The sequence below is a fragment of the Lentinus tigrinus genome (assembly GCF_003813185.1).
Source record: "Lentinus tigrinus ALCF2SS1-7 unplaced genomic scaffold L226scaffold_1, whole genome shotgun sequence".
NCBI lineage: Eukaryota > Fungi > Basidiomycota > Agaricomycetes > Polyporales > Polyporaceae > Lentinus > Lentinus tigrinus.
Window position 1 is genome coordinate 2,223,619 of NW_027137910.1, and position 23,641 is coordinate 2,247,259.

General features: G+C 56.2%; 13 protein-coding genes across 13 annotated transcripts; 10 read left to right on the forward strand and 3 right to left on the reverse strand.

Annotated features, from left to right (window-relative positions):
• Nucleotides 1-109: 109 nt before the first annotated feature.
• On the forward strand, nucleotides 110-2,054 carry L226DRAFT_564984 (uncharacterized protein; the record flags this gene model as incomplete). Its single annotated transcript, XM_067683727.1, has 4 exons — nucleotides 110-725; nucleotides 780-1,519; nucleotides 1,572-1,719; nucleotides 1,774-2,054. 4 exons carry the CDS (start codon nucleotides 110-112, stop codon nucleotides 2,052-2,054), a joined length of 1,785 nt encoding a protein of 594 aa, XP_067542979.1.
• Nucleotides 2,055-2,240: 186 nt separating this feature from the next.
• On the forward strand, nucleotides 2,241-3,467 carry L226DRAFT_25322 (uncharacterized protein). Its single transcript, XM_067673283.1, has 9 exons — nucleotides 2,241-2,392; nucleotides 2,448-2,486; nucleotides 2,535-2,567; nucleotides 2,618-2,683; nucleotides 2,735-2,767; nucleotides 2,822-2,842; nucleotides 2,902-3,036; nucleotides 3,156-3,354; nucleotides 3,408-3,467. Exons 1-8 carry the CDS (start codon nucleotides 2,321-2,323, stop codon nucleotides 3,282-3,284), a joined length of 528 nt encoding a protein of 175 aa, XP_067542980.1. The 5' UTR covers nucleotides 2,241-2,320; the 3' UTR covers nucleotides 3,285-3,354; nucleotides 3,408-3,467.
• A 1,447-nt stretch (nucleotides 3,468-4,914) lies between these two features.
• L226DRAFT_607538 (ribonuclease T2) lies at nucleotides 4,915-6,450 on the forward strand. The gene is made up of 6 exons (XM_067685819.1): nucleotides 4,915-5,434; nucleotides 5,496-5,647; nucleotides 5,703-5,758; nucleotides 5,814-5,956; nucleotides 6,022-6,175; nucleotides 6,238-6,450. Exons 1-6 carry the CDS (start codon nucleotides 5,142-5,144, stop codon nucleotides 6,358-6,360), a joined length of 921 nt encoding a protein of 306 aa, XP_067542981.1. The 5' UTR covers nucleotides 4,915-5,141; the 3' UTR covers nucleotides 6,361-6,450.
• A 143-nt stretch (nucleotides 6,451-6,593) lies between these two features.
• Nucleotides 6,594-7,783, forward strand: L226DRAFT_25345 (uncharacterized protein). Its single transcript, XM_067673286.1, has 2 exons — nucleotides 6,594-7,550; nucleotides 7,599-7,783. The coding sequence occupies exon 1, from the start codon at nucleotides 6,723-6,725 to the stop codon at nucleotides 7,545-7,547; it is 825 nt and encodes a 274-aa protein (XP_067542982.1). The 5' UTR covers nucleotides 6,594-6,722; the 3' UTR covers nucleotides 7,548-7,550; nucleotides 7,599-7,783.
• Nucleotides 7,784-7,971: 188 nt separating this feature from the next.
• Nucleotides 7,972-9,673, forward strand: L226DRAFT_497523 (DHS-like NAD/FAD-binding domain-containing protein; the record flags this gene model as incomplete). The annotated part of the gene is made up of 4 exons (XM_067677617.1): nucleotides 7,972-8,115; nucleotides 8,168-8,642; nucleotides 8,701-9,222; nucleotides 9,267-9,673. 4 exons carry the CDS (start codon nucleotides 7,972-7,974, stop codon nucleotides 9,671-9,673), a joined length of 1,548 nt encoding a protein of 515 aa, XP_067542983.1.
• Nucleotides 9,674-9,711: 38 nt separating this feature from the next.
• L226DRAFT_497525 (RNA polymerase Rpb6) lies at nucleotides 9,712-10,753 on the reverse strand. The gene is made up of 4 exons (XM_067677618.1): nucleotides 10,584-10,753; nucleotides 10,506-10,524; nucleotides 10,189-10,442; nucleotides 9,712-10,124 (listed from the first exon to the last, which is right to left on the reverse strand). The coding sequence occupies exons 1-4, from the start codon at nucleotides 10,640-10,642 to the stop codon at nucleotides 9,965-9,967; spliced, it is 492 nt and encodes a 163-aa protein (XP_067542984.1). The 5' UTR covers nucleotides 10,643-10,753; the 3' UTR covers nucleotides 9,712-9,964.
• A 251-nt stretch (nucleotides 10,754-11,004) lies between these two features.
• Nucleotides 11,005-12,053, forward strand: L226DRAFT_25381 (uncharacterized protein). Its single transcript, XM_067673293.1, has 3 exons — nucleotides 11,005-11,022; nucleotides 11,072-11,508; nucleotides 11,562-12,053. The coding sequence occupies exons 2-3, from the start codon at nucleotides 11,141-11,143 to the stop codon at nucleotides 11,692-11,694; spliced, it is 501 nt and encodes a 166-aa protein (XP_067542985.1). The 5' UTR covers nucleotides 11,005-11,022; nucleotides 11,072-11,140; the 3' UTR covers nucleotides 11,695-12,053.
• On the forward strand, nucleotides 12,037-15,715 carry L226DRAFT_564990 (uncharacterized protein; the record flags this gene model as incomplete). The annotated part of the gene is made up of 12 exons (XM_067683728.1): nucleotides 12,037-12,290; nucleotides 12,352-12,484; nucleotides 12,541-12,662; nucleotides 12,723-12,833; nucleotides 12,894-13,029; nucleotides 13,079-13,139; nucleotides 13,200-13,303; nucleotides 13,355-14,174; nucleotides 14,226-14,299; nucleotides 14,353-15,078; nucleotides 15,135-15,572; nucleotides 15,638-15,715. 12 exons carry the CDS (start codon nucleotides 12,037-12,039, stop codon nucleotides 15,713-15,715), a joined length of 3,057 nt encoding a protein of 1,018 aa, XP_067542986.1.
• Nucleotides 15,716-16,197: 482 nt separating this feature from the next.
• Nucleotides 16,198-18,181, forward strand: L226DRAFT_528579 (alpha/beta-hydrolase). The gene is made up of 7 exons (XM_067679404.1): nucleotides 16,198-16,498; nucleotides 16,563-16,630; nucleotides 16,686-16,807; nucleotides 16,867-16,960; nucleotides 17,016-17,371; nucleotides 17,422-17,726; nucleotides 17,780-18,181. Exons 1-7 carry the CDS (start codon nucleotides 16,356-16,358, stop codon nucleotides 18,033-18,035), a joined length of 1,344 nt encoding a protein of 447 aa, XP_067542987.1. The 5' UTR covers nucleotides 16,198-16,355; the 3' UTR covers nucleotides 18,036-18,181.
• Nucleotides 18,182-18,391: 210 nt separating this feature from the next.
• On the forward strand, nucleotides 18,392-20,083 carry L226DRAFT_607543 (uncharacterized protein). Its single transcript, XM_067685820.1, has 3 exons — nucleotides 18,392-18,750; nucleotides 18,829-19,341; nucleotides 19,397-20,083. Exons 1-3 carry the CDS (start codon nucleotides 18,576-18,578, stop codon nucleotides 19,861-19,863), a joined length of 1,155 nt encoding a protein of 384 aa, XP_067542988.1. The 5' UTR covers nucleotides 18,392-18,575; the 3' UTR covers nucleotides 19,864-20,083.
• On the reverse strand, nucleotides 20,060-20,621 carry L226DRAFT_528581 (uncharacterized protein). The gene has a single exon (XM_067679405.1). It carries the CDS (start codon nucleotides 20,557-20,559, stop codon nucleotides 20,284-20,286), a length of 276 nt encoding a protein of 91 aa, XP_067542989.1. The 5' UTR covers nucleotides 20,560-20,621; the 3' UTR covers nucleotides 20,060-20,283.
• Nucleotides 20,287-22,707, reverse strand: L226DRAFT_25455 (uncharacterized protein). Its single transcript, XM_067673296.1, has 5 exons — nucleotides 22,305-22,707; nucleotides 21,842-22,215; nucleotides 20,987-21,778; nucleotides 20,847-20,930; nucleotides 20,287-20,791 (listed from the first exon to the last, which is right to left on the reverse strand). Exons 1-5 carry the CDS (start codon nucleotides 22,441-22,443, stop codon nucleotides 20,711-20,713), a joined length of 1,470 nt encoding a protein of 489 aa, XP_067542990.1. The 5' UTR covers nucleotides 22,444-22,707; the 3' UTR covers nucleotides 20,287-20,710.
• On the forward strand, nucleotides 22,296-23,119 carry L226DRAFT_25519 (uncharacterized protein). The gene has a single exon (XM_067673307.1). It carries the CDS (start codon nucleotides 22,429-22,431, stop codon nucleotides 22,969-22,971), a length of 543 nt encoding a protein of 180 aa, XP_067542991.1. The 5' UTR covers nucleotides 22,296-22,428; the 3' UTR covers nucleotides 22,972-23,119.
• The last annotated feature ends 522 nt before the right edge of the window (nucleotides 23,120-23,641 follow it).

The window sequence follows — 23,641 nt, forward strand, 5'->3', positions numbered from 1 at the left end:
TCCTCGTACAGGCCCGGAGTCTCGACAAACTTCCGCTCTTCCAGAGCAGTCGACAGCCCAGGGACCCGCTTCCGCTCATGCACAAGATGGTCCTCGAGCCCCTTCCGCTATGCCTCCGCCGCCGTCTGTTCCGTTAAGGCCACCTGCGGAACCTGCAGCACCGGAAGCAGATCCATTAACAAGCTTCAGGCAGGAGTTCGCCCCGCCGCGCCATGCGTTCCACTCGCCGTCCATACATAGTGAACCAAGCAGTGTTCCTGCACCACCGGCCGTCCACGCTGCACCTACACGCATGCCGCCTATGATCGGCTCTTCCCAGTACACAGTCCAGCACCCCAATCGCATTGCGCCTCCGGTTCACATCCAACCCAAGCCCATGAATGCTACCGTAATGCCCGTCAGTGTGCCCTCTGCCCATGTCCCTGCTAGTATTGCCCACGGTGCTTTCAATGGATTTCATCCAGTACCAGACCACCTGTCGGGAATGAATGGAAATCTCGACGATCTCCCCTTCGCCATCGACAATACGCAAATCGATCCTCAACTGATAGCAGACGCTCTGGGACTGTCGTCAATAGGTTCTCATGGTGCTCCTACGGACGCCGAACAGTCTAACCCTGATCATGCCTCGGTCGCCGACTTGTCGCTACCTCGTCCTTCGTCTGACAGGTTCCCCGACGTATCTACGGCAGCTGCTCATCCGCCTGAGGACCAAAGTCCAGATCGTGAGCGTTTGTATATCCTGTCAGGTTGAACGACTCTTCTGACTGTCTTTGTAGGTGATTCAGGTTCCGGCAATAGTCCAGCCAAGCGAAAGCGTTCCAAGAAAGGGGGCCCCGCGGCCAACGACAATGCCCCTGAGCCAACGACCAAGCGGCGGAGGACGGGCCCTCGTTCGCGCACGCGGCCCCCTTCACCTCCACCCTTCGATCCTGATGCCGACCCAGGGGAAGACATAGACCCCACTGTTGTGACCATGGCAGCATTGTGTGACGACATGGGCAAGGGGCGTGTCAGCAGCAAAGCCGCTCAAATCGTCTCAAACCATGCTGCCTGGCGGGCCGCGAATAGGGAGAAAAGGGCGAGGATGAAGGCTGTTATGGAAGCGAAGAAGTACGGGAGGAATCCGGAGGACGATGAAGAGACGTCTACCCCTGTGAAGAGTGCGCCTCAGGAGGTAGACCCAGCAGCCTCTACCTCACGCGCGGGGACGCCAGCGGGAGACTCTAGTCTTCCTCAGGAGGAAAATGAAGTTTTGGCAGACAAGGATGCGGACGATTTTGACTACAGCGAGAATCTTGCTGTCAGCCAGTACAATGTGCAAGTCCGCATCGGCGCGAACGGCGAGACTATTATTGACGAAGATTCGCTTTTCGTGAACCGGGATGAAGAGCACCGTACGGAGGACTATATCCACGTTGAAGAATCAGACTTCACGAAGTTCGTCAATTCAGCAACGTACAGCAAGAAGGTCCGTGGTTCGCGATGGAGCGCAGAGGAGACAGAGTTGTTCTACAATGTATGTGGCGATCTCTTTCCTCCTCTCCACGACTGATACGCGTCGCATCTAGGCACTCTCCCAATTTGGAGAGAATTATGAACTCATCTCGTATGTTCTCCCTGGACGCGACAGGAAAGCATGCAAGAACAAGTTCAAGTCAGAGGACCGGAAGAACCCTGCGCGCATTACGTATTGTCTCAATAACCGCACGCCATATGGTGCGTTTGTTGGCTTCACCTCGTGACCTGGTGCTCAGTACGGATGGACAATAGACATCGCGACTTTGTCCCGCATGACTGGCAAGGATTTCTCTGGCCCCACGCCGGAAATTCGCGCTCCTACTCCTGTTCGCTCTGCAGAACTGCACGGTGACGATCCCCCACAAAGTGCACCATCTCCTGACTCTCCTAGAGTCGTCCGTAAAAAGAGCAAGACTCAGAAATTGCGCGATGCGGGTCTAGAAGTGATCGGAAGCGTCGATGATTTCGATAAAGAGGACTCGGAGGAACCTGTAACGGTTGCACCTTCCGGCCTGGACATCTTGTCACGGTAGACGGGAACATCGAAGTCTCGAAGTGCGTCCTGTACGTTAGCCGTAGATGAGCACCCGTCTATCTGACTATCGATGCATGTACTTGACTCGCTGTGTTGCTTGCGAAGGCCAGCATTGGCACCCTGATGGCACCCCTCAAGCGCTCGAGCTTCGAGGCTTCACGTGACACGACGCGTGAAGTCCGACGCGAGTACTGGTCTCCCAGCGTTTCCCTTCCTCCCCCTCCCTTTCGTCCCACTCTCTTGTTCTTCCATTCGACATCCATCATGGTTCGTCGTGCTCCTTCTCAGAGTGCCCCCTCGCGACCTTCTACTCCACCTGGGGACGACGTTGACGAGGTGATCGTTTGCGTACGAGAAGCTCATGTGCATATACTCACCGCGTTCACTACAGAGGCCATTTTTCGATACTGTCGATGAGCTGCAGCAACATGTATGCTTATACAGCTTTATCTTGATTGTTATTCATGGATTGGTTTAGGGCATCAACGTGCAAGACATTTTGAAGTTGAAAGTGAATGATAGCTTCGCTCTCTTCCCGTGGTCACTTCTGACATGGACAAGTCCGCCGCCATCAACACCGTTTCCGGTGTTAACATGACGACGCGTAGACAAATGCTCAAGATCAAGGTATGTATGCGGCTCGTAGCCCTTTCGCCGGCTCAACGAGGCATTTCGTAGGGCATGTCGGAAGCTAAGGTGGAGAAGATCAAGGCGAGTAATTACACTGCCTTTTGACTCTCTGGCATGCTGAAGTTGTGCCTTTAGGAAGCCGCGCACAAAATCTTGGTGAGTCGTTGAGCGAAGATGCGCATATAGCCGCCACTGAAGTCAGGAAACATCTGCAGGGGTCCTCATTCGCTACTGGATTAGAGGTGCAAGACAAGAGGAAGCGCGTGCTTCTCGTCAGCACAGGTAGTAAGGCTGTTGATACTGCTCTCGGCGGTGCGCACCTTACTCCCATGGTTGTACTCGTTCTCCACGTAAATCACTTCTTGCTAGGTGGTATCATGTCTCAGTCCATCACTGAAGGTATGACGGAGAACTCACTTATGATATGCGGAAAACTCAAGAACATATCCCTAGTGTATGGCGAATTCAGAACTGGGAAGACCCAACTTGCGCATACCATGAGCGTTGTAGCTCAGCTGCCTCCAGATATGGGCGGCGCGTCGGGAAAGGTGAGTGGCTGAGAAGATTCATCCACGGTCGTATGCTGTACAGTATATAGGTTGCATACATCGATACGGAGGGCACCTTCCGCCCCGATCGTATCCGTTCAATCGCAGATCGCTTCGGAGGTGGGTACCTGACACTTGTGCAGAATTATTCTTACCGGATGTTCTTTTGATAGTCGATGGTGACATGGCCCTCGAGAACATACTCTATGGTATGTTGCAAGCTAGGACGGCGAATGCTGGAATTTTACAACAGAGTGTAGCCCGTGCCCACAACAGCGAACATCAGGTAGGTTCCGTGTAGTCGGGACAATGCATATACACGCTCATGTGTTCTCCTTCAGATGGAACTCATCAATGAATGCTCTATTCGCTTCGCCGAAGACAAAGATTTCAGGCTTCTGGTGCATCAATCGGAATAAATTGCTAGTATAGACATTGACTAGCCACACCAGATCGTCGACAGCATCATGGCTCTGTTCAGAGCTGACTACTCCGGCAGGGGCGAACTCAGCGAACGGCAACAGAAGGTGTGTGTATATGCAGCGTTCATTGTCGGGCTGACCTCAAGGGAGTTATTCCCAGCTCGCTCAAGTGAGTCTCATCTACTGATCGCGCTGGCACGCCCGACTCATGCAACGGCAGATGCTCTCCAAGCTCAGCAAGTTGTCTGAGGAGTACAATGTCAGTCCTTAGTCGTCATTATAGTGTCGACTCCTTATAGCAATGTCTCTCGCAGATTGCCATACTGATTACCAACCAAGTGCAATGTTGGGGAGTTCCTCCATCGCATGAGCATGGCTGATTTTTTCCCCAGCCGACCCCGGTGCTACGATGACATTTGTCGCTGGTGGCGCACTCAAGCCAATCGGTGGACATATCCTATCTCATGCATCGGCCACTCGGTTGTACTTGAGGAAGGGTCGGTATCGTTTCTCATCCACTCTCCACGTGTTTCGCTCAAAGTGTCCAACCGGAATCGTGACTTTGCTAGGACGTGCCGAAGAACGTGTGGCAAAGCTGGTGGACAGTCCAGACAAACCCGAAAGTGAAGCATCTTACAAACTTGACGAAGGTGGATGGGCCGACGTCTGAACGCCGTATACTATGCACCTGCTGCGCTTGCCCTCAGAGACTCAAACCGATGTTCGCTACCCTGCCGCTCCTCTCTGGTGCTTTGTTGCTCTGCTGTGTGTCTAACTTCGAGCTTCCGGTCTGGATACGCTGAATCATGTATAGGTGTCCTAATAAATACGCTTTAATGAAGTTCATGTCGATATCGCCACGCCTTATGGGGGTGATAAGAAGTTAGTGTTGTTCTCGTAACGACCACTAATTGATCGCGGTCCTGCCTGTCCTGCGGATCTTCCTGACAGTGCATGCGTCTCGGCTCTCGTAGTTCAACAGTATGTGTGCCTCGTACCTATTGCTGGTGAAACGTTGACGTCCGAACAGCCTCCATGATGATAATCGCATTTATCCATTGAGAGTCGGTGCGAACTTGCATGTCTGCAGGCGCTGACGTTGACAAGGTTACGTACACCAGTCTGGCACGATGCGTAAGTGGAAGGAGCTGCCAAAGAACGTTGCACGGCACAGTTCTCCTCCGAGACTTTCCCCGTCCGCTTTGCAGCTGGGCCGCCTCCGACGCTCTATGATTGACACAGCCCAGGCACCTGTGTCGCCACCTGCGACAACGTCCACATCGTCGCGTCTGATGGCGGACCATGGTTGGCTGATGTGCATCGTCGGCGCCGCTCAGGCATCTTCAGGCATGTGGATTGTCTTTGGTGCCCCGGGCGGCAAGATAGCACGTTCGTGTTGCCCGACGACGCGTCCGTTGCTATAAAGCCGTCGGTAGATGTGTAAAGGTTCCGTGTCGCCCTTCCGCGCATCGAAGCAGGTCCGACATGGCTGTTGCGTTTGGTCTCACCGCCGTTCTCCTCGCCGTCCAGGGCGTCAGCGCATCGTTCTTTTCCCTCCCGAGAACGTACCCAAACATCACGGCCTGCGCCAGCGAACCCATCACCTACTCGTGCGAGAACACGACGGCGATCCAGAACACATGCTGCTCACCTACGCCCGGAGGTTTGGTGCTGCAAACACAGTTCTGGGACACTTACACTGGTTTCGAGAAAAAAGGCCAGTTATTGCCCAAGGACAGCTGGACCATTCACGGCTTGTGGCCGGACAACTGTGATGGGTGAGTGTTGTGGAGCCATAGATTGCGTGGACACGTCTGATACTAAGCTACTTCGATTCAGGTCTTACGAACAGTACTGCGACTTGTCTCGGCAGTACGACCCTAATCCTTCCCCCAGTGTTTTGCCCGATGGTACCACCGTCCCCGCGTATACTGGGCCTGGTGTCGACACCTTCGTCGCTGAGTTCGGCCGGTTGGACCTCCTGGCTTACAGTTGGTGTTCTGCTATCAACTGCACAGGGCCAGACCTCACTATTTGACTCGACAGTGAACAAGTACTGGGTTAGCCAGGGCAGCCCCAACGCTGACTTCTGGGGTCACGAGGTATGTGTCTCCAATGAGCTCTGGTATATGGTCTACCCGTTTACTTGCTTTATAGTTCGCTAAGCACGCGACTTGTACATCTACCTTTGATGTGGCATGCTACGGTCATGATTATAAGAAGAACCAGGATGTTGTTGACTTCTTCGACGCCGTTGTTCGCGCTTTCAAGATGTACCCAACTTTCGACATGCTCGCGGCGTGAGTAGCACTTGTTCTAGATCTCACGTCTCGAGTAGTTCCTGGTTTGATCTTGTGCCCCCCAGCTCGGGTATCCTCCCCTCAAACAAGACGACATATTCCTTATCTCGGATCCAAGCCGCATTGAAGGCGCAGACTGGGGCCATTCCCTACCTTGGCTGTGGCCAGAACGGCACTGTCCTCCAGGAAGTGTGGTATTTCAGCCACGTCCTGGGCAGCGTGAGTGTTCCCCCCCATAGCTTGATAACGCAGACTCAGCTTTTGCGTATTCTTCATTTCAGGAGCAATTCGGACACTACAACAGTGTAGACTCAACTACCAAGTCGAGTTGTTCGACCACGGCTGGTATTCACTACTATGAACGTACGCCGAGCTCTGAGCGTGAGGTCAGGGTGCTTCCTTGAAACTACGGCTACATGATTGTGTCGTAATTAAGTGTAGTGCAAGAGAATGTTGTACCTTTGCAATACCGTATGTGCGCGTTGTCTTGGGTGTCTAGGCCACGCTCGCGGTTCTCATCCATGGTCATGAGACGACCCCTGATGCATCGTTTCGCACGCGAGCGACTCAGTACTCCTGTGAGGAACGAGGCACTTGGACTCGAACTATGACTATGTTCTTGCAGTCGCGCCGACTTCGCGTCTCTCGGCGGGTATTACCGCGATATGTCGGTCTTTGCCCGCAACTTTGCAGATCTTCAGGATCCGAGCGCTTCCCACTCTTCGCTGCCCATATCCACCATCTTCCCTCAGTTTCCGACGAGCCCATGCCTCCAGACTACGAGCTTCAGTCCTACTGGAATGCACGTTTTGAGAACGAACATCACTTCGAATGGCTCGGGGATGGCTCAGACACCATCCTGCCTCATATCCGATCTCACCTATCCAGGTCCCGCATATCGAGCCATTCTTCCCTTCGCCCCTGCCGGTTGCTGCACATTGGCGCCGGGACCTCGTCCCTTGCGGAACGAATACGCGAACTCTACCACGACGTATACGGAGATGAAGCGAACGAGCAGGCGATAGTAAATACCGACTTCGCGGAGAACCTGGTTGCCCGCATGCAGGAACACGAGGCGTCTCTTGCGCAAGGGCGACCCGGGAAGGGTATGCGATGGGTATGCGTGGACGCTATGAAGTGGGACGACATGAGGGCGGTCTTGGGGTCGAGCGGAGAGGATCCGAAGGATACCTTCGATCTCGTGGTGGACAAGAGCACATCGGATGCGATCTCGTGCAGAGAGGATGTCGTCTACAAGAGCGAGGATCCGGGCGGCCATCCCGCGTTCAACGATTACCTGGCGACGCACGAACGTCAGGCAATTAGCCTCGCGCCTGTGGAGGTCCTCGCGGTACATTTGGCGTCGCTGGTGAAACCAGGAGGCTTATGGGTCGCGCTGACGTTCTCCTCGAACCGCTTCGCTTTCCTCTCCTTGCCAGAGGCCGCAGAACTCGTTTTGCCTCGCGCTTCCCGATATTGGACGGTGGAGGACATCCAGACTATCGATGCGCCTACAGGCATGGAGGGAAGGGGGTACGCACCCATTGTACAACACTATGTATTTTTGCTCCGGAGGAAGGAATATAGTTGAGACGTCCGTGAGCTTCTGCTTGTTCAGACGACATGCTGATTATGATTGTAGGGTTCCGAGCGCGCGTGGATCCGCCGTTATGTAGTTCGTGGACATGGAGAGGGAACGTCACCGAAGTTTTCGTGTCGGGAAAGGTAGTGCCAATGAAAACTGAGCATAAAGCAACATGAAGTGAACAAATCCAAAGCACAAAGCAGGTTAGGAAGACAGGGACAAGGGCCATGGTCGCGCGCATCATGATCTAGGCGCAATACGCGACGATCACGTGGCGTACGCGACGGATGCGATTTGTTGAACATGCATGGGCAGCCACACTCGCGTCAGACGCCCAGCACGTCTTCCTTGACCGCGACTATCCTCCCAGTCCCCCCGACGAGCTTCTGCCTCACCGCGCCATCCTCCCGCGTCGCGCTCGACACTCGCGATGACGATCACACTCGATCTTGACGCGTCTACTTCGGATGCTCCAACACGGAGGTCGCTATCGAACCTTTCTCTGGCTGTCGCCAAATGCAAGAAGATATTGGTTGTCACTGGCGCTGGCATCTCTTGCTCTTGCGGCATACCCGTACGTGAGCTTGCTGAAAGCTTGTTGCGCATGTGATGAACGCGTTACACAGGATTTCAGATCGTCCGACGGGCTGTATGCTCTCGTCAAGCAGCAGTACCCTGACGTGGTCCTCAAGGGACGCGACCTTTTCGACGCGTCTCTCTTTCGCGACGCTACATCTACGGCAGTCTTCTACACCTTCATCTCTCAGTTGAAGAAATCCATTGACTCAGCGTCCCCGTCTCCTACCCATCGCTTCATCAAGACTTTGGACTCGAAACGGAAGCTCCTTCGCTCGTACACGCAAAATATCGATGGGCTGGAGGAGAGGGCAGGGCTTGTTGGCACAGCCAGTCAGGAGGTGAAGTCTACTGGCAAGGGCAAGTCGAAGATCAAGACGAAGGAGGTGCGAAATGTCCAGCTCCACGGCGACATTCACCGTGTGCGCTGCACATTCTGTTCCGCCGACTTCCCCTGCTCCCAAGAGCATATCGATACCTTCCTGTCTGGTGCACCGCCAGAATGCCCGGAGTGCGCCGCACGTTGTGAGTCCAATTTCTAGACGTCGCGGGCCACCCCTGCTCACGGCGCACGTCCGTCTAGCCACTGCTCGTGTGGCCCGCTCAGCACGCGCCTTGAAGGTTGGCACGTTGCGCCCTGCCATCGTTCTCTACGACGAGCCCCATCCACTCGGCGACGACATCGGTACCATTCAGACCGCCGACATTGCGCGCAAGCCGGACATGCTCATCATCATGGGCACCTCGCTGAAGGTGCACGGCTTCAAGAAGCTCGTGAAGGACTTCGCGCGCACGGTCCACGAGTGCGCCCCCTCGTGCTCTGCGTCCGGAGGCTCGCCCCTGAAGAAGAATGCGAAGAGCTTTGCGGGCAAGGTCATCTTCGTGAACAAGACTGCCCCTGGCAGCGAATGGGACGGAATCATCGACTACCATGTGGTGGGGGAGACGGACCGGTGGTGTGAGAAGGTCATCGAAGACTGGAAGAAAGCGCGACCGTCTGACTGGGAGGTGCAGAAAACGCTCGTCGCCACCGGGGAGTCCGCCACAGGTGGTTCCTTCCACGTCGCGAAGGAGATCACCAACACAGTTGGTGCGAAGGCTAAAGGTGCGTCCCCTGCGTATTTCTCGCTGTGGTACCTGCGCTCATAGCTGGTGGTCAAGGTGCGAAGCGGAAGAACGACCGCAAGCGCGAAAACGTGCCCCTTCCCGAGGATGACATCTTCGACATCACCTTGCCTCTCCCCGAAGCCCCGCCGTCCCCGAGCAAGCGGCCCCAGAGCCGATGCCACTACAACGACGTCGAAACGAGCCCATCGAAGAAGTCTCGCGAGGGTGCGACCGCTGCTCGGGAGCCAGTACACTTCGAGGAGCGCGGCCTGCTGTTCGGTAACACCACGAACGCAAAGTCTCGGCCTGCATCCATGGACGATGACTTTGATCTTGGTGCGAATATGGCGGTGACCAAGGGTGCGAAGAAGGGCACCTCTAGGACGCGAACCGCGAAGATGCAGGTGGAGGTCGTCCTGGAGCCGAGGCGGAAGGGGACTGCTGTCTGACCTCTGTTCGCCTGGAGTCTGGACTAGGTACGACAGCACTGCCATGCCATTGGGATGTATCATTATTTGTACATATACGTGTAACACAACTGCTCTAGCACTAATTACAGACTATCTTTGCATACGCGCATACCCAGAGCCACGATGATGGGTCGCATACTTGTTTGCAGACATACGAAGTGAATGACATAGCAGCAGATCCGATAGCTAGAAGACAAACAATGCAGCCAAAAATACAAGACTCGCGAACACACCTATCCCCTGGCCCCGCCCCAACGAAGTGCCGCTCACTCAGTCGCTGATGAGCTCGGACACACTCCAGTCCTCGAAGCTGCCGTCTGGAAGATAGCGTCGGATGATGAGGGGAATTTTGCGCTGGGAAAGCTCCTTGATGGCGATTTGCAACGCGTCCGTCTCGCCGTCCAAAGGAACGAGCACCGGCGCGTTCATACTGGAGATATGCATGGCTTGTTATGGACGCGGATGGACTATGGATGACACTCGTGTGTACACACCTGATCTGCAGTGCCCTGGTGCCCAGTACACGCGCACGCTCGTACTTTGTCAGGTACGGCGTGGTGACGCGGACTTTATTGGGTTGTCGCTCGCCCTGCATGCCTGCCCCGGCCTGGGCTGGCTGCGCCGCTTCGCTATTTTGTGGTTCTTGGCTCTCTGGGCCGTTCGCGCCTTCATAGCCGTTGGCCTGCTCGCCCTCGCCAGGGGCCTCGCCGTCTGGGAGTTCCGTGGCAAGCAAGTCATAGCTCTCGTCCTGTCCGAGGCAAGTCGGTTATTCGGTAGGTCTGGAGGCAGAGTACAGTTCATAGATACGCACAAAGGCATCATCGTTGAACCTTTGGGAATGCCGGCATATGTCAGAGAGGTGTTTAGTAGATGAAGGAGGGGAACTCACCCTCCACCCTCGTAGTCGTCGTATTCACCCCCTCCGCCGCCGAAACCGTCGTCAGACATATTGGACCAAGAGTGTATGGGGTGTAACGCGAGATAGGAAGTCGTCCAAAGACGAGAAGGACGGAGAGATAAGCAGAGTCAGTCAGAGTATGCAACACGGACACTGCGGCGTGAACGGAGGCGAAGACAAGAATTTTGACGCTCGCTGTGTCACGTGCGAGCTCCTTTCGGCGACTTCCGAAGGTTGGTCCGAGTTTGGCAAGCATGAACGATCCCTGTGTCTCGCCTTCGATATTGCCTCTGCTTCCCCTCCTTCTATCTCGACATATCGGAACGCGTATTATGAAGTCCGTGGAGGAGATCAGAGAGCGCTAGGACACCGAGCATTCCGACGGCGCTGTCCCCTATCTGCCCTCACTTACTACGTAACATTTAACATGGTAAGTATACGGACTTGCCGGATGGCCGCGATGCTGGACCAGCAAGCAGGAGTAACTCTGAGAATGTGCAAACGTATCTATGAGTCTGTGACTCGACGCGGCGAGCAAACAAGGGCATATGAATGCAGCGATCCGCAAACCCGGTTGCCTCTCTTCGCTCCCTGAGTATAACCCGGTATGGTCTGACAATACAATTGTTGACAGCTGCAGAGCGATGACGTCCTCGGGGGTATCCGTGCCCATGGTGCCGTGTCCGGAGCCATTGCACCGAGTGCTGCGGGACATATGCCCCCCTGGTCCGCCTGTGCTAGAAGGCCTCGGCAACGAACACCTTCTGTCTTCGAGTCGGAGATGGAGAGATTTTTATGGATATGTCGTAAGGCAGGAGGGACGATCAGCGGGACCGGTGGCAGGAGGAAATGACTGGGGTTTGGAGAAGTCGACGGAGATCCGCAAATGCCAGGCAACGCAATGGAAGCAAATAAGGTTTGTCTGACTCGATCGGCCAATCTTCACACCGCTCACAGCGATTGGCATAGGCTGAGGCAAAGGCGGACTCTTCGCGGGTGCAGACACTGGCTGCACGCGGGCGAAGCTGCCATGCCGGCACTAGTTGCGACAAGCTCTGCAGACCCAGCTGCTGCGTTGACGACGGCAAAAATTGCAGACTGAAGTGTGCCATGCCGCTGTGGGACGCGGACGGTCGAATTGGCTGCAGGCTAAGTACGTTCGTCTAACGAGAAGCGGATCCCTGACACCCTGGGCTTCGCGACAGCGTGGGCGGCCGCGATCGTAGGCCCCCAGCCCCCGGCCTTGCCCATGTCACCGTGATGGACCGTCGGGCTAAGCGTGCGCACACATACGTCCCCGCGGCCTTGTCCGATGCCATCTGCACACAACCGCGCTCCTTCTCTCATCTACGAACACCATCTCGCCTGCGGTCCCGACAGCCTCTCCTCCGTCCCACCACATCCCCTCACGCTACGTCCGCTATCCCCACACAGTCTTCATCCCATGCCCTCCAAGTTCCTGCACAGAGACCGCGCCTGGGGCACACGCTATGATACACTCGGAGCTTCTCCCCCATCCTCCCCTACTCTGCACCGTTCCCCTACCGAAAACGTACAGTCTAGTACCCTCTCACCGACCCCGCCTCGAGAGCTGCAGCCCAGCGCGGACGACGGCATATCTGGGTTGGAAGACCCTCCTGCCGAAAAGCCCGACTTGCCAGACACCACCCCCCACGATGCCAGCATATTTGTCGGCAGGTACGTGTCTTCGCTTCCCCTCTCTGCCTATCTGTTACGACTGACACGTCCCATGTTGCAGTTTGCCTGCCAACGTAGACCATATCGAACTTGGGCGGCGACTCTACGATCACCTCTCAGCTTATCCTCAGATCAAGGGTGTCAAGGTAGTTCGCGACAGCCGTGGTGGTGTATGCGCGTTCGTTCAGTGTCATGTCTGTCCAAGCTCTCCCATCTTCACTCCCTCCTCAACTAACAACGTTTCCGTAAGTCCCCGCTAGCTGCGGGCGAACTTCTGGCCTCTCTCCAAGCCCACCCTCCGCTGCCGTTCTTGAGCAGGTTCCTCCGTTTCGAGCCTGCCAAAGCCTATCGTACCCTCCTCCTGTCCTACCGGTGAGCATTTTGGTCCATATATGCGCACTACACGTCATAGCTGAGCTATTCGCGATAAAGCACACCCGCAGGCTTCGCATCGGCGCATACAGACGGATTATCAGACGGCAATTCCTCCGCGAAGCTGCGTCTGGCGTATGCTATGCGTATATTCCGTCCCCGTAATGCAAAGTCGGTTGTCTGTTGCCCTTGTTGGTCTGTGGGCACAGAAACTCAGACATCATTTCACAGGTACCTTAGTTTGGTCTACGATGAAGACGCTACGAACTTCAGCGCCGCTCATCCGGCTGAAAGCTCAAGTAATCCACAACATGACAGATTCATGGGTGAAGGATTCCTCATCAATCCCCTCAAGTATGACGGAGAGGTGGGTATAGTGAGTCGTATGCATTTCGTCGTGCTTAACTTTTTGTCAGACCCTTCGTGCCCTCGCGGCTGCGTTCGGACCTCTAGAGTCGTTCAAAGAGCTTGCATCCGGTATGCGATCCTGTCACTCCCGTTACAGCGCAATGTTTATATACGCTGAATCTTCTGCAGGTTCATCTCCATCGCCCCATGATGCCACACATTCTCCTGAGATGGCCCAAGGCGTCTGGGAGGTCAAGTGGAGAGATCGCGAGGACAGCGTCACGGCGCTCTTGGTGAGTCCTATATTGCTCACGGGCTCCTCCTCCGGCTGATATCATGACCAGACGCTACGTAGAGTTCCTCACCTCAATGTTAGCTGGGCCCATCACCCTCCAAACAGCGCCCTTCCGCACAAGCCGATGCAACAATCAGGTCCAGTCATGCCGTCAAGCCTTCAATGGAACCCCACTGGCGTCCACTCCAGTCCCGATGAATGTGAAGTTGATGGACACAGCGTAGGTGTTCAGCCGTCACGTGTGATGTTACCTACCATCCAGATGCCACCCCCTACTCCTTCCGGTGTACCTTGTTTGCTCAGTCCGGGAGGGGTCTCGTCCATTGCGACGGAGTGGTCCACGATAATGTCTCCCTCACTGGACCGTGGGGCTATCCGTGCGGACACCACTCGATGGGCGGACCAGATGGCCGACCTCGATTTCAGTGCAAATGGCGCTTTCCCGTCGCAACCTGGTCTGCATACATCGACTCCCATCCTCAGGCAGCATCCCGGTTCTGTGCCGCCGTCTCTTCCGCAGGAACCAAATGAGCTCTTCCAGCCGATTGATCAGTGCACGGACGCCTATGCACAATGTCTGCGTCAGTCCAGTGCTCGACGTCCTCCTACGGTAATGGATTGTGTTCCAGTTGCAGGCCCGACAGGTCGGGATCTACTTGGATCCCCTCGCATCACGGGTGAAAGTCGTGTATGGGCTAATCACGCCGCGTTGCCTCCGTCCATGCGGGTTGGGCCTCGGGAGCTCGATCCTACGACTGTGTTTGTAGGCGGACTCGAGGTCTTAGGTCCCGATGCCTGGGACGAGAACAAGCTGCGTCGTACCTTCGGTCGCTTTGGCAACATTGAGAACGTCCACATTGTAGCACCACGTACGTGTTTCTTGTCCGCACCTTCACCTCATCTACTCAATCGAATTCCAGTCAACAAACGTACCGCGTTCGCGTTCATCAAGTACGCGAGCGAAGTATCTGCGAGTCGTGCAGTAAGGGAAGAGGTAGGTTGTGATGCACACTTCACGTTGCGGCTGCTAAATTGGACATGCCTCAGCACAATCGCGTCCACGGTGGCCGACCTATCCGTGTGCAATTGCGCGATCGCAATGGAGCACCGCGAGGGTTTTGGCGACCTGGGCGTGGACGTGGACGTGGTATCTTTGGAACCCCGCACTCAAGACAGGAACCGATGTCTAGCGGAGATGTTCATTCAGGAGCAGGCGACGCCTTTGCGGACATGCTCGCGGATGCAGGGCTTCAGGAATCAGCCGCTGAACACTCCGGCACCCTCCAAGGGCCACCTATCAGAGCGTCTCCGTCGGACGATAGGTTTGCTGCAGCTCAGCCGACAGGTCTCCCCGCAAGTGAACGTGCTTGGCCAGAGGGATTCAACCACAGCTTTTCGTCTCTGTCATCGAGCACCACCAAAGTCCCGTCTGTCAACTATGAGATGTCGCATGGGCCCCCTAGCACTACAGCATCTCTCACCCCGCCGCCGTCGAATCTCTCAGTCTCCACTTCAGCATCATCCAGAATGCCGCCGCCGTACCCCGTGAACATGGGCTACTACCCGCCGCACTCATGGGTCCAGCCATACCCTGCTGCTTACCCTTATCCCGTCCCCGTCGTCCCAGGTTATGGATATCCGGGATATCCGTATGCGCCGGTTCATGCCATGACGCCTGGGTATCTCCACGGGAGGGACCCCGTTGCGCCGCCACCAACCGACTCTACGGGTTCCCAATGGACAGGAGTAGTCAGCTCGGATTGTGCAACGAAGGTACGCGGCGGAAGTTATGTTCACACCTCGAGAGCTGACCCACACAGTCGGAACAGGACATGACAGGTTCTGCTGCTACACCGTCGGCTTCAGGCGGACATATGAGTCAACCTCCTCTGCGAGCTACCGGCTTCATACAGAACGAACAAGGCGCCCTCATCCCGGTCTATCAACGCGAGGCCTTGGACGAGTACATGGCTCATGCTCATGGACGTCAACCGCCTCCTCCTACTCAAACGCAGTCGGCGCCGCAAGCTGCTGGTCGTGCGAATACACCGCCGGATGGCATCGTCTGGCAGGCTCCTCCTCTGGCGATGTACCACCCTGTACAAATGCAGTCGGTTCCATCGTTGCCCGTCGCTCCAACTCATGTGCCCACACCTCCCCACCCGCGCTTCTGGATGCCTGGCGCGATACCCTATGGCGTGCCTGCATTTCATCCTCAGAGCCATCACGCCATGCCCGGTCCGGTCATGCATGTCGCCGCGGCGCCGGTGAGTCCACAGCATGCGACGCACGTCTCGCCCAGTCACGGTCAGCCTCACCTTGCACAACGCAGCCGTCACCTTCCAGCACAAGCGAGCCATGTGGGACATCCGCGCGTCCAGATGGGACCGGGGAGCACACGTCCGCCTAGCGCTGCAGCTGGTGACCGTGTTTTGGGCGTGTCCCAGGATTCCCGGCGGAGGAGCGTACGCAGTCGCGGTCATTCTCTGGACTGTAAGGAACGTATTCGTTGTTGAGCTGTCCTTTCTTTCCCGTTGTCCTATGTGTTTGAGTCTCGTCTATTCGCTCTCGTTTGTCTAGATCCTAGACCACCGTCCTAGAGGTCGACCACTGTTCCCAAGGATTGCGGCCGCCGTTTGTTCGCGTCAGTCTAAACTTTACGATATTACTATAGCAATAGCCTCACAGCGTAGTTTCGTGGTACCGATGAATCTCTGTTGTACCGGGTGAAATGAAAGGATACTAGTCTGCACTAGTAGATTGTGGTTCAAACTATGTACATGCATCGTGAGAGGGTGGCCAAGGTGGCGAGGGAGGAGGCAAACAAGTTGCCGAGGTGCCCGATCACGATCGCGATCGCGGCCAGGCAACTGCGGAATGATCGGGCCAACATCGACATTCTGTCCTCACGACGCCATTGCAGCCACTTTGCTTCCGCTTCCCGTGGGCACACATCATGGTCTGTCTTCAAATCACTGCCATGTGGTTGTCTCGTCAGACACAGACTATACCCCTGCTCTCTCTACTCAGCTTGAAACCCGCTTGCTCACATGTCCCCATCGGAGCCTGTACCTCTTGTCATTGTCGAAGGATTCCTCGGTGCAGGCACGCTTGTCTGGGGTAACTTCGAGGCGCATTCAAACTACGCATGCCAGAGCAATGGAGAGAAGGACAGGAGAACGATATTTGCTAGGTATGAACTTGAGTCTGGAGGCATTGAAGTCGGGGATGCCGACCTAACCTCGTGCACTTCACAGCGTCGGCCCTGTGAGCTCTCTTCATGATCGAGCTTGTGAGCTGTTCTACTCGCTGGTGGGCGGCACAGGTGAGTTTACAGGGTCCATTGTATGATATCTGCATGATACTAAATTCCTGTCAAGTGGACTATGGCGAGAAGCATGCAGAAGAGAACGGACATGGGCGGTTTGGTCGTACGCATCAAGTTGCGCTATATCCAGAGTGGTCTGCCGACCATCCCCTCCACTTCCTCGGACATTCCTTGGTAAGTCCCGCTGTTGTTTCCGGACCCTAAGTGCTTGTCATCGAGCATTCGGCATACAGGGCGGACAGACTATTATCAAGCTTCAATGGCTCTTGTCCACTGGCTTCTTCGGACAGAATTACCATCCGGACATGATACTCTCCGTCAACACCGGTGCGTGAGGATGTCATTCTACTCCGGTGGCGGATCGCTCACGCAGTGTCTGTAGTATCCACACCGTTCCGCGGTACCCAGCTTGTGTACGCCCTCGGTGAAGAGACGCAACGCGCACCCGACGTCAGGCCATTCTCTGCCGGGGACATCCTGGCCAAAGGCGTACATATAGCTGCATATCTCTCGCCGCTCCTACCCTCCTTTCTGGACCTTTATGTCGACAGCAGAAGGCTCTCGTTCCGCGATGCATCCCTCACTTCGTTCCTGGGGCAGCTATGGAAGAGCGACTGGGCGGAAAGCTGCGACGCCGCGCCGTACGACGTGACGTTCGACGCTGCAAGCGAACGAGAAGCCGCAGAGGAAGGCGCAATCAACACTTACACCTACTACCGCAGTTACTGTGCAACCTTGGTGAGTAACCGCTATTACTCTTGTTCGTTGCGGCTCTGATCAGTTTGCAGAGCCATACAGAAGGCTCGCCAAGTACCAGCAGAGCATACTCTTGGGCGCAGAAGATACTGGCATGGCCGTTATACTTCACATCGAAGACTATCGCCACGTTTCCTTTCTCGTCATTACGACCTATCCCGGCGGTCTTTGAGACTCTCGCTTCTGCGCATCTCGCATCCATCATGCGCAGTGAGAAGACGGAACTGCAAGACGGCATCATAGATGTCGATAGGAGCGGCACTTATTTATCCACTGCTCTTCGAGCGAACGACGGGATTGTGCCGCTATTCTCCCAATGGCATCCGTTTGAGTGCAAGTGTGTATCCCAAGCCTACAACGACAGCACAATCTGACCGTGCGCGTGTGTAGGTTTACGAGGTGTCGACACTTCAGCCATACCGACAACGTCCTGGGGTGGGACGAGACGCGGTACGGTCGCCCACCAGATCCGGGCATCTGGCACGTCCATCATCTGGAAGACGCGCACCACTTATCCATTGCTCCGGTCTGGCTCGGAACCGCCGAGCAGAAGGCATTCTGGAAGGATTTGGGTCACTGGCTGCGGGCCATCGACACAGTACGGCGAGGTCCACGACAAGAGATCAGCACCGTGGATTCGCGGTGAGTGTGGTTACCTACGGCGTACTTTGTACCTACTTCGACTATGCAATGCGCCCACGAACAGGCACGATTTCATATTTTAGGCGAGGCTGTTTTAGATCAATGAGGGCGGCGTTGTGCCGCCGACCGGTGTTTTACGGCTACAAGGGCTAGGTATCTATCGCACGTATGCAGAATGCACAAATCTTGCCTGCTTGTACTACAGAATGGTCGGTGCCCATGCACACGCACTTGTCCCATATACGTCACTGAGCTGCGCGAGAGAGACGTTTGAATTTGAAGGCAGTGATGGCTTGTTGCCAAAACGAACCACTACGTCCGAGCGCCCTGTATACGAGACGCTCGGGCTGTAGCCTTGCGCAATGCTGGTGATGTCGGCGGCGAAGCAGTGCATGGGCGTGCTGCAGGATGGAACTCTACCGACTCGGTCAACTCTCTCCATGTTCTTTACCTGGACTTGAACGTTCTCCTCTCCACCCTCCGCTCTTCCCATACACCTCTCCTTGATCCCGCCGCCTCGGTCCAACGACTCTAGCCATCCTTCATGTCCAGCGACCCGTTCCTCTACTTCGATGACACAAACTCGGGCTTGGTTTACTCTGAAAACCAATGGTTTGACAACTCGGAGGTGGCTGCTGCGTTGAATTTGAAAGGGGTATACAATGACACCCTTTCCTCGACCACTGCGGCGAAGGCGACGGTCAAGATAGACTTCATAGGTGCGTGCCCTAGTCGCACTACGTGATCCCGCTCTGCTCGCGTCGCTTACCACCTTGTCGCGACTCCGTCCGATGTAGCGACCCAAATTGCAATAATTGGCGCAACGCTAGCATTGCCTGGGGCGAAGAGCGACGCCGGGCCGGTGTCATCGTATGTCATCGACGGCTCGCAGAACAGTGCGTTCTTGTACCAGGCGGACGTCACGAACGCCACGGACGTCACGTTCTTCTTCTCCGGCACTCTCTCTGAAGGCGAGCATACACTCGAGATCGAGGTCCTTGACGTGACCCCCGAAACGCCTTTCCTGCTGGATGCCATCGCGCTGCGACAGCCGGAAGGCGTGACCACAACTACCGCTATATGGGTGTCGACCGTGTTCGCCACACCCTCGTCCGCGACGTCCACACCCACAGATCTCTCGGGTAGTGTGGCCCACTCCGGTTCGTCGCTTCCCATTGGGGCCATCGTGGGCGGAGTAGTTGGAGGCGTCGCGCTCCTGGTCGCTGCAGCGATCGCGTTCTACTTCCTCTACTGGCGGAAACGGCACTACGGCTACCACGGGTTCTCTCGCGACGCACTCTTCGATGCAGGTATGTCGGGGCTCTGATTCACACGCACCCCCCGCAATGCTGATGACAACGTCAGATATGGAGAAAGACCATCTTACGTCGAGCGCAGTACCGCCTGCAGAGCACGCCGCCCAGATTGAGCCCTTCCTCGCCCCGACCTCGACGCCACAATACTCCGAATATCGCGATACGCCGTCTGCGTCCGACCAGTCCTCGTCCGCTGCAGGCGCACCACATACATATCCTCCTCCAGCGTCAGGGAGCGTTGGCGGCCGATCCGCGTCTTCATCGGCCTCGGGATCAGGACGCACGCTTTCCGTAGTGAACCCGGAGACCGCTGCTGTGGCGCTGACACCAGCACAACGCAAGGCACAAGAGGCGAAACAAGGCTCACAGCCTCCTAACCGGCCTGTGCAGTACCACGCGGACTCGGGAGTGCGGTTCGATGGCGAGGGGCGGCCGATAGAGTCTGGCGGATCTGGCAGTCAGGAAGCCGAAGCACCACCGCTTGCGGACGTGCCACCGGAGTACTCGGAGACATGAGCTGGGCGAGGCAGGGGCAGGGGAGGGGATTCAAGCCCGCCTCCGGGGACTGGTGCTATACGGATTTTCATGTTTGCTTCCTTGTCGTGATACCTGGGACAGAGCGTTCAGTGGGTCATCGCTTAGTATATAGTTTAGTATCTATCGCATCTTTCACGCTTCCTTTCATGTTGCATCATAATACAATATGGTCATTCTGGCGTACATATCGAACTGCCCTCCAACATACACTGTAATGTCGAGGGTTCTCCGAGTTCACTGTTGGTCGATTGTGCAGGCTCCGACGAAGCGCATGCGGTACCTCATCTTCCGAACCAGAAGATAGGAAGATTTGCGCCGAACGAATGATGGTATGGCATAGTACAAGAGATCTACAAGATCGTAGCGATGTCCCCAGGAGTAACGTGCGATATAGACGTCTCAATGCACCGCAAGAAGGGATAAAAATACAGGTAGGTACAGTGTGATGCGAAAGCGTCCGATTACTCTGGGCAGCGTTCTGCAGCAGATCGACGTATAGCACGAGAGAGGTATGGACATGCAGGTGGACGGTGGATGGGTGCAGGGACAAAGCTGGAATGCACGAGTACGTGTACTGAGGGGTACTAGGGGGAGGGTCGTATGAGAGTAGGAGGCGTATGCAGGTGAGGAAGCGTGAGATGATGCATGTACAAGAGGCTGGAGAGCATAAGGCATAGGCGAGCCGGGGATACGATGCGGATTAGGCGTGTACGAGAGCAGCTAGGATAGCACTGTTGTACACTGCGCACCCGAGGGAGGCCGTGAGTCCGCCGTCAGGGGGCGAAAGCGCAGGGACAGAACTCACTACAGATCCGGGAGAGGGGTATCATGGTCGTTTCCCTGTGAACCACGACAGGCAAACGCTACCGACGCCAGCAATGTAAACTCTCGCATTCAGGCGGCAGACCTGGTGACTCAGGGGTCAGCGCGGAGGCAATGAGACGATCGTTGAGCGGACATACGGTGTCAGCAACTTCCACCTTGCGGAAGTCGACGTGCAAATCGCCATTGGGCACGCGAGTGATGGAGTTCAGCTCGCCAAAGGACTGCTCGGTCGCGCTCGTGTTAGTGCTCGGAAGGTTTGAAGGCTCATCGCGCTCACCTCACACCACTTCCTAACACCGTCGAAGCGGCGCTCATCGTCTGGCGGTATGCCGCTGATGATTAATTTGCGCTTCTTGCGTGCTTTGGGACTCGTCAACAGGTTTGTCACGCTGCCCAGGTTGGCGGGCGGGGACGGCTTCCAGGTCATGGGCGTGTCTTCGGAGCTGGACATGACTCTGTCCCGGGCAAGAATCTTCGTGGATTCCGGTGGGTCGTACATATGGGATGCATCAGTCGGAAGCGACCATAAAGATGGCGAAGAGCTGAAAATAGTCGTGGAAGAATGAGAACGGATGGAGCCGAAATACATCTTGCGCGGGGCATCGGATGATGTGCGTGTGTAGGTCGTGGAGGAGCCCGAATGTGTGACGCTGGAAGAAGTACTCGGTCGCGGGGGCGGAGAACTGCCTTCGCTGTCATCGTCTGGAGGTGATGGCGAGAAATGGCCAACGACGGCTGGACGCTTGAACTTCCATGCCGTGTTGGTCTTTGTCGGGGTAGCTGTCAGCTCCGGTAGAACTGGTGGGCGAGAATTCCTTCGGATGGCGCTCACGGTCGACAGGCTGGAACCACGGCTATGAGCAGCGACGTGTTCCGGGTCACGGCGGAACGTAGAAGTCGAATTGGAAGACGCAGGACTATGTGCACGAGCGGTCGACACTGGTGCGGAGGGACGGCGAGAGGAGAAGGTGAGGTGCAGACTCCGGAGAGGTGAGGGTGCATGGAAGATGCGCTGGGAGTTGCGGGACTTGCGAGGCGTGCTGGTTGGGGTCTCGGACCTTGCGGTGGACTGAAAGCGGGGAACAAGTTACACAGGTCAACGAGGTGTAGGTCACGTGCGCGCAACACATACCTGCGTGACATGCGCGTCCCGGCCTTTGGGCACGCGTTCCGTCGGTTGAGGTTGACTTACATCGCAGTCTACAAAGACGTAACTGTCAACTCTGGCGATGCCTTCTCTCTTCGGCTTGACCAACGAGGCCGCGCTCGTCTGAGGATACGCGAGATAAGGAAGGTTGGCAGGGGCGGCCACAGGCGTATCGTCGAGGTGGATGTCCTCGACGGCGGTGGCGAGGTGCTGTTGCTGTTCCTCGATCCACTTGTAGGTCCTGCTCGAGCTGCGAGTTCTTGCGTTCCGGGACATCATCGGAGGGAGGGCGTCGTCGTTTGTATTCGGGGAAGCGTTCAGTCTACGGATGGTGACGGTGGAGGTGGGGGTAGGGGGCTCTGTGGGTGTATATGTATGGGTGAGCATGGAATGGAGAGGGCAGGAGAATGAAGGCTAGGAGGGGTGGAGTAGCTGCGAGCATACGTACCTGTAATAATAGGGCTAGGATGCATTGCGTCGTGGCGCTTGGGAGGGTATAGAGCAGCTGGAGCGGATACAGGGAAGTCGGTGGTAATTGCTGTCAAGGCGAGTAGAGTACGATCGTGAGGGGCATGCGGGGTCATCATGGGCGTCGTTCCGGTCGTGTGCGGCGGACGGGGGGCAGGTCAAGGCGTGCGGATCATGGGGAGAGCGACAGTCTTGGAGGGGAGGAAGGCGAGACGGACAAGGAGGCAGGGCGGATGGAGGATAAATATGAAACGACGGGACGACATATCCGGTTAGACAACCGCAGCGCGAGGCAGTTGAAGTGGCCACCTTGGTCGCTCTTGACGTACATCCACGGAACGTGCTCTTTCCCATCACCCGCCTCCCGGTTCCCATCGATACTCCCTCTCCGCCTCCTCCCACGCGCGACCTCTCGCGCTGTGTCCTCCTTCTCGCGCACCAGCACCCGCCCGCCTCGCCCCCCGCGCGCGGCCGCGGACACGAGCAAACCATCCCCGACGTGCCCTCACAGTCACAGGACCTCCCACGCGCACCGCGCACAACCCTCGGCAGATGCCCATCTTCTATCCGCCCTTCTATCGACGCGCGCGAGGCCTTATCCAGCATCGTGCGTCCTACATCCGCCCCCAGAGCGCGGACTGAGTTGACATGCCCCGTGCCTTGCATCGTCCACGGCCGTACCTTGGTCATCTTGGCCACGATACTGCACCCCGTCTCTCTTCCTCCATCGATGTCGTTCCGCCGGCTCCGGCCATCCGTCTTACGCGGTCCCTCCGTCATTGGTCGACGTCAGAGCCGGCCTGTGCTGTTCAGCTGAGCTGCGAGCTTGCTAAACCGCTTGTGGAGATATTGCCGCCGTTGTTACTTCGTTCGTTGTCCTGCCTTTGGGTCTCTCGCTGTAAGTTCCCGGCCGATACAATAGCTGCTAAATCCATCCCATCTTCATGAAAGCGTCCGCGCACTGTCTTCGAGAACCAATGATCAGCAACCAGATTGTGATCTCGAGGGCAAACGGATGTCCAAGTCCGTCGATCCAGATATCATGATCGTATCGCTCGCAGAGATCTCGGACGACGGATGCATATCCCGTCGGCAATCCGTTCGCGAGTGTAAGGCGAGCAGGCACTACACCAACGTGCTCAGGGAAAACAGAGTCCGCACCTCTTGCAGATACATCACCGAGACGAGACGTGCCATGATGACCGACTGCAGAACTCACATGATCACACATCGGACTGTGGCCAGAAGATTTCTTGCGCGCTGCACGGGCGGCGATTTATGGCTGTATGGTTCGCAACTCAATCAAACCGTATTCTT

Bases quoted from the DNA above. Each gene is read 5' to 3' on its own strand.
- L226DRAFT_497525 (XM_067677618.1), bottom strand. From the start codon at position 10,642: ATGTCTGACGACGGTTTCGGCGGCGGAGGGGGTGAATACGACGACTAC. The intron at 10,125-10,188 runs GTGTGTACACAC...GCATATCTCCAG, and splicing joins ACCAGGGCACTGCAGATCAG to TATGAACGCGCCGGTGCTCG.
- L226DRAFT_25322 (XM_067673283.1), top strand. From the start codon at position 2,321: ATGGTTCGTCGTGCTCCTTCTCAGAGTGCCCCCTCGCGACCTTCTACT. The intron at 2,393-2,447 runs GTGATCGTTTGC...CGTTCACTACAG, and splicing joins CTGGGGACGACGTTGACGAG to AGGCCATTTTTCGATACTGT. The intron at 2,768-2,821 runs GCGAGTAATTAC...TTGTGCCTTTAG, and splicing joins CTAAGGTGGAGAAGATCAAG to GAAGCCGCGCACAAAATCTT.
- L226DRAFT_25345 (XM_067673286.1), top strand. From the start codon at position 6,723: ATGCCTCCAGACTACGAGCTTCAGTCCTACTGGAATGCACGTTTTGAG.
- L226DRAFT_607538 (XM_067685819.1), top strand. From the start codon at position 5,142: ATGGCTGTTGCGTTTGGTCTCACCGCCGTTCTCCTCGCCGTCCAGGGC. The intron at 5,435-5,495 runs GTGAGTGTTGTG...ACTTCGATTCAG, and splicing joins TGGCCGGACAACTGTGATGG to GTCTTACGAACAGTACTGCG. The intron at 5,648-5,702 runs GTTGGTGTTCTG...TTGACTCGACAG, and splicing joins GTTGGACCTCCTGGCTTACA to TGAACAAGTACTGGGTTAGC.
- L226DRAFT_607543 (XM_067685820.1), top strand. From the start codon at position 18,576: ATGTCCAGCGACCCGTTCCTCTACTTCGATGACACAAACTCGGGCTTG. The intron at 18,751-18,828 runs GTGCGTGCCCTA...CGTCCGATGTAG, and splicing joins GGTCAAGATAGACTTCATAG to CGACCCAAATTGCAATAATT. The intron at 19,342-19,396 runs GTATGTCGGGGC...TGACAACGTCAG, and splicing joins CGACGCACTCTTCGATGCAG to ATATGGAGAAAGACCATCTT.
- L226DRAFT_528581 (XM_067679405.1), bottom strand. From the start codon at position 20,559: ATGCCTTATGCTCTCCAGCCTCTTGTACATGCATCATCTCACGCTTCC.
- L226DRAFT_25381 (XM_067673293.1), top strand. From the start codon at position 11,141: ATGAATGCAGCGATCCGCAAACCCGGTTGCCTCTCTTCGCTCCCTGAG. The intron at 11,509-11,561 runs GTTTGTCTGACT...CGATTGGCATAG, and splicing joins ACGCAATGGAAGCAAATAAG to GCTGAGGCAAAGGCGGACTC.
- L226DRAFT_25519 (XM_067673307.1), top strand. From the start codon at position 22,429: ATGCGGGGTCATCATGGGCGTCGTTCCGGTCGTGTGCGGCGGACGGGG.
- L226DRAFT_528579 (XM_067679404.1), top strand. From the start codon at position 16,356: ATGTCCCCATCGGAGCCTGTACCTCTTGTCATTGTCGAAGGATTCCTC. The intron at 16,631-16,685 runs GTGAGTTTACAG...ATTCCTGTCAAG, and splicing joins CTCGCTGGTGGGCGGCACAG to TGGACTATGGCGAGAAGCAT. The intron at 16,808-16,866 runs GTAAGTCCCGCT...TTCGGCATACAG, and splicing joins ACTTCCTCGGACATTCCTTG to GGCGGACAGACTATTATCAA.
- L226DRAFT_25455 (XM_067673296.1), bottom strand. From the start codon at position 22,443: ATGATGACCCCGCATGCCCCTCACGATCGTACTCTACTCGCCTTGACA. The intron at 20,931-20,986 runs GTGAGCGCGATG...GCGACCGAGCAG, and splicing joins GTGTTAGGAAGTGGTGTGAG to TCCTTTGGCGAGCTGAACTC. The intron at 20,792-20,846 runs GTATGTCCGCTC...CTGAGTCACCAG, and splicing joins AGGTGGAAGTTGCTGACACC to GTCTGCCGCCTGAATGCGAG.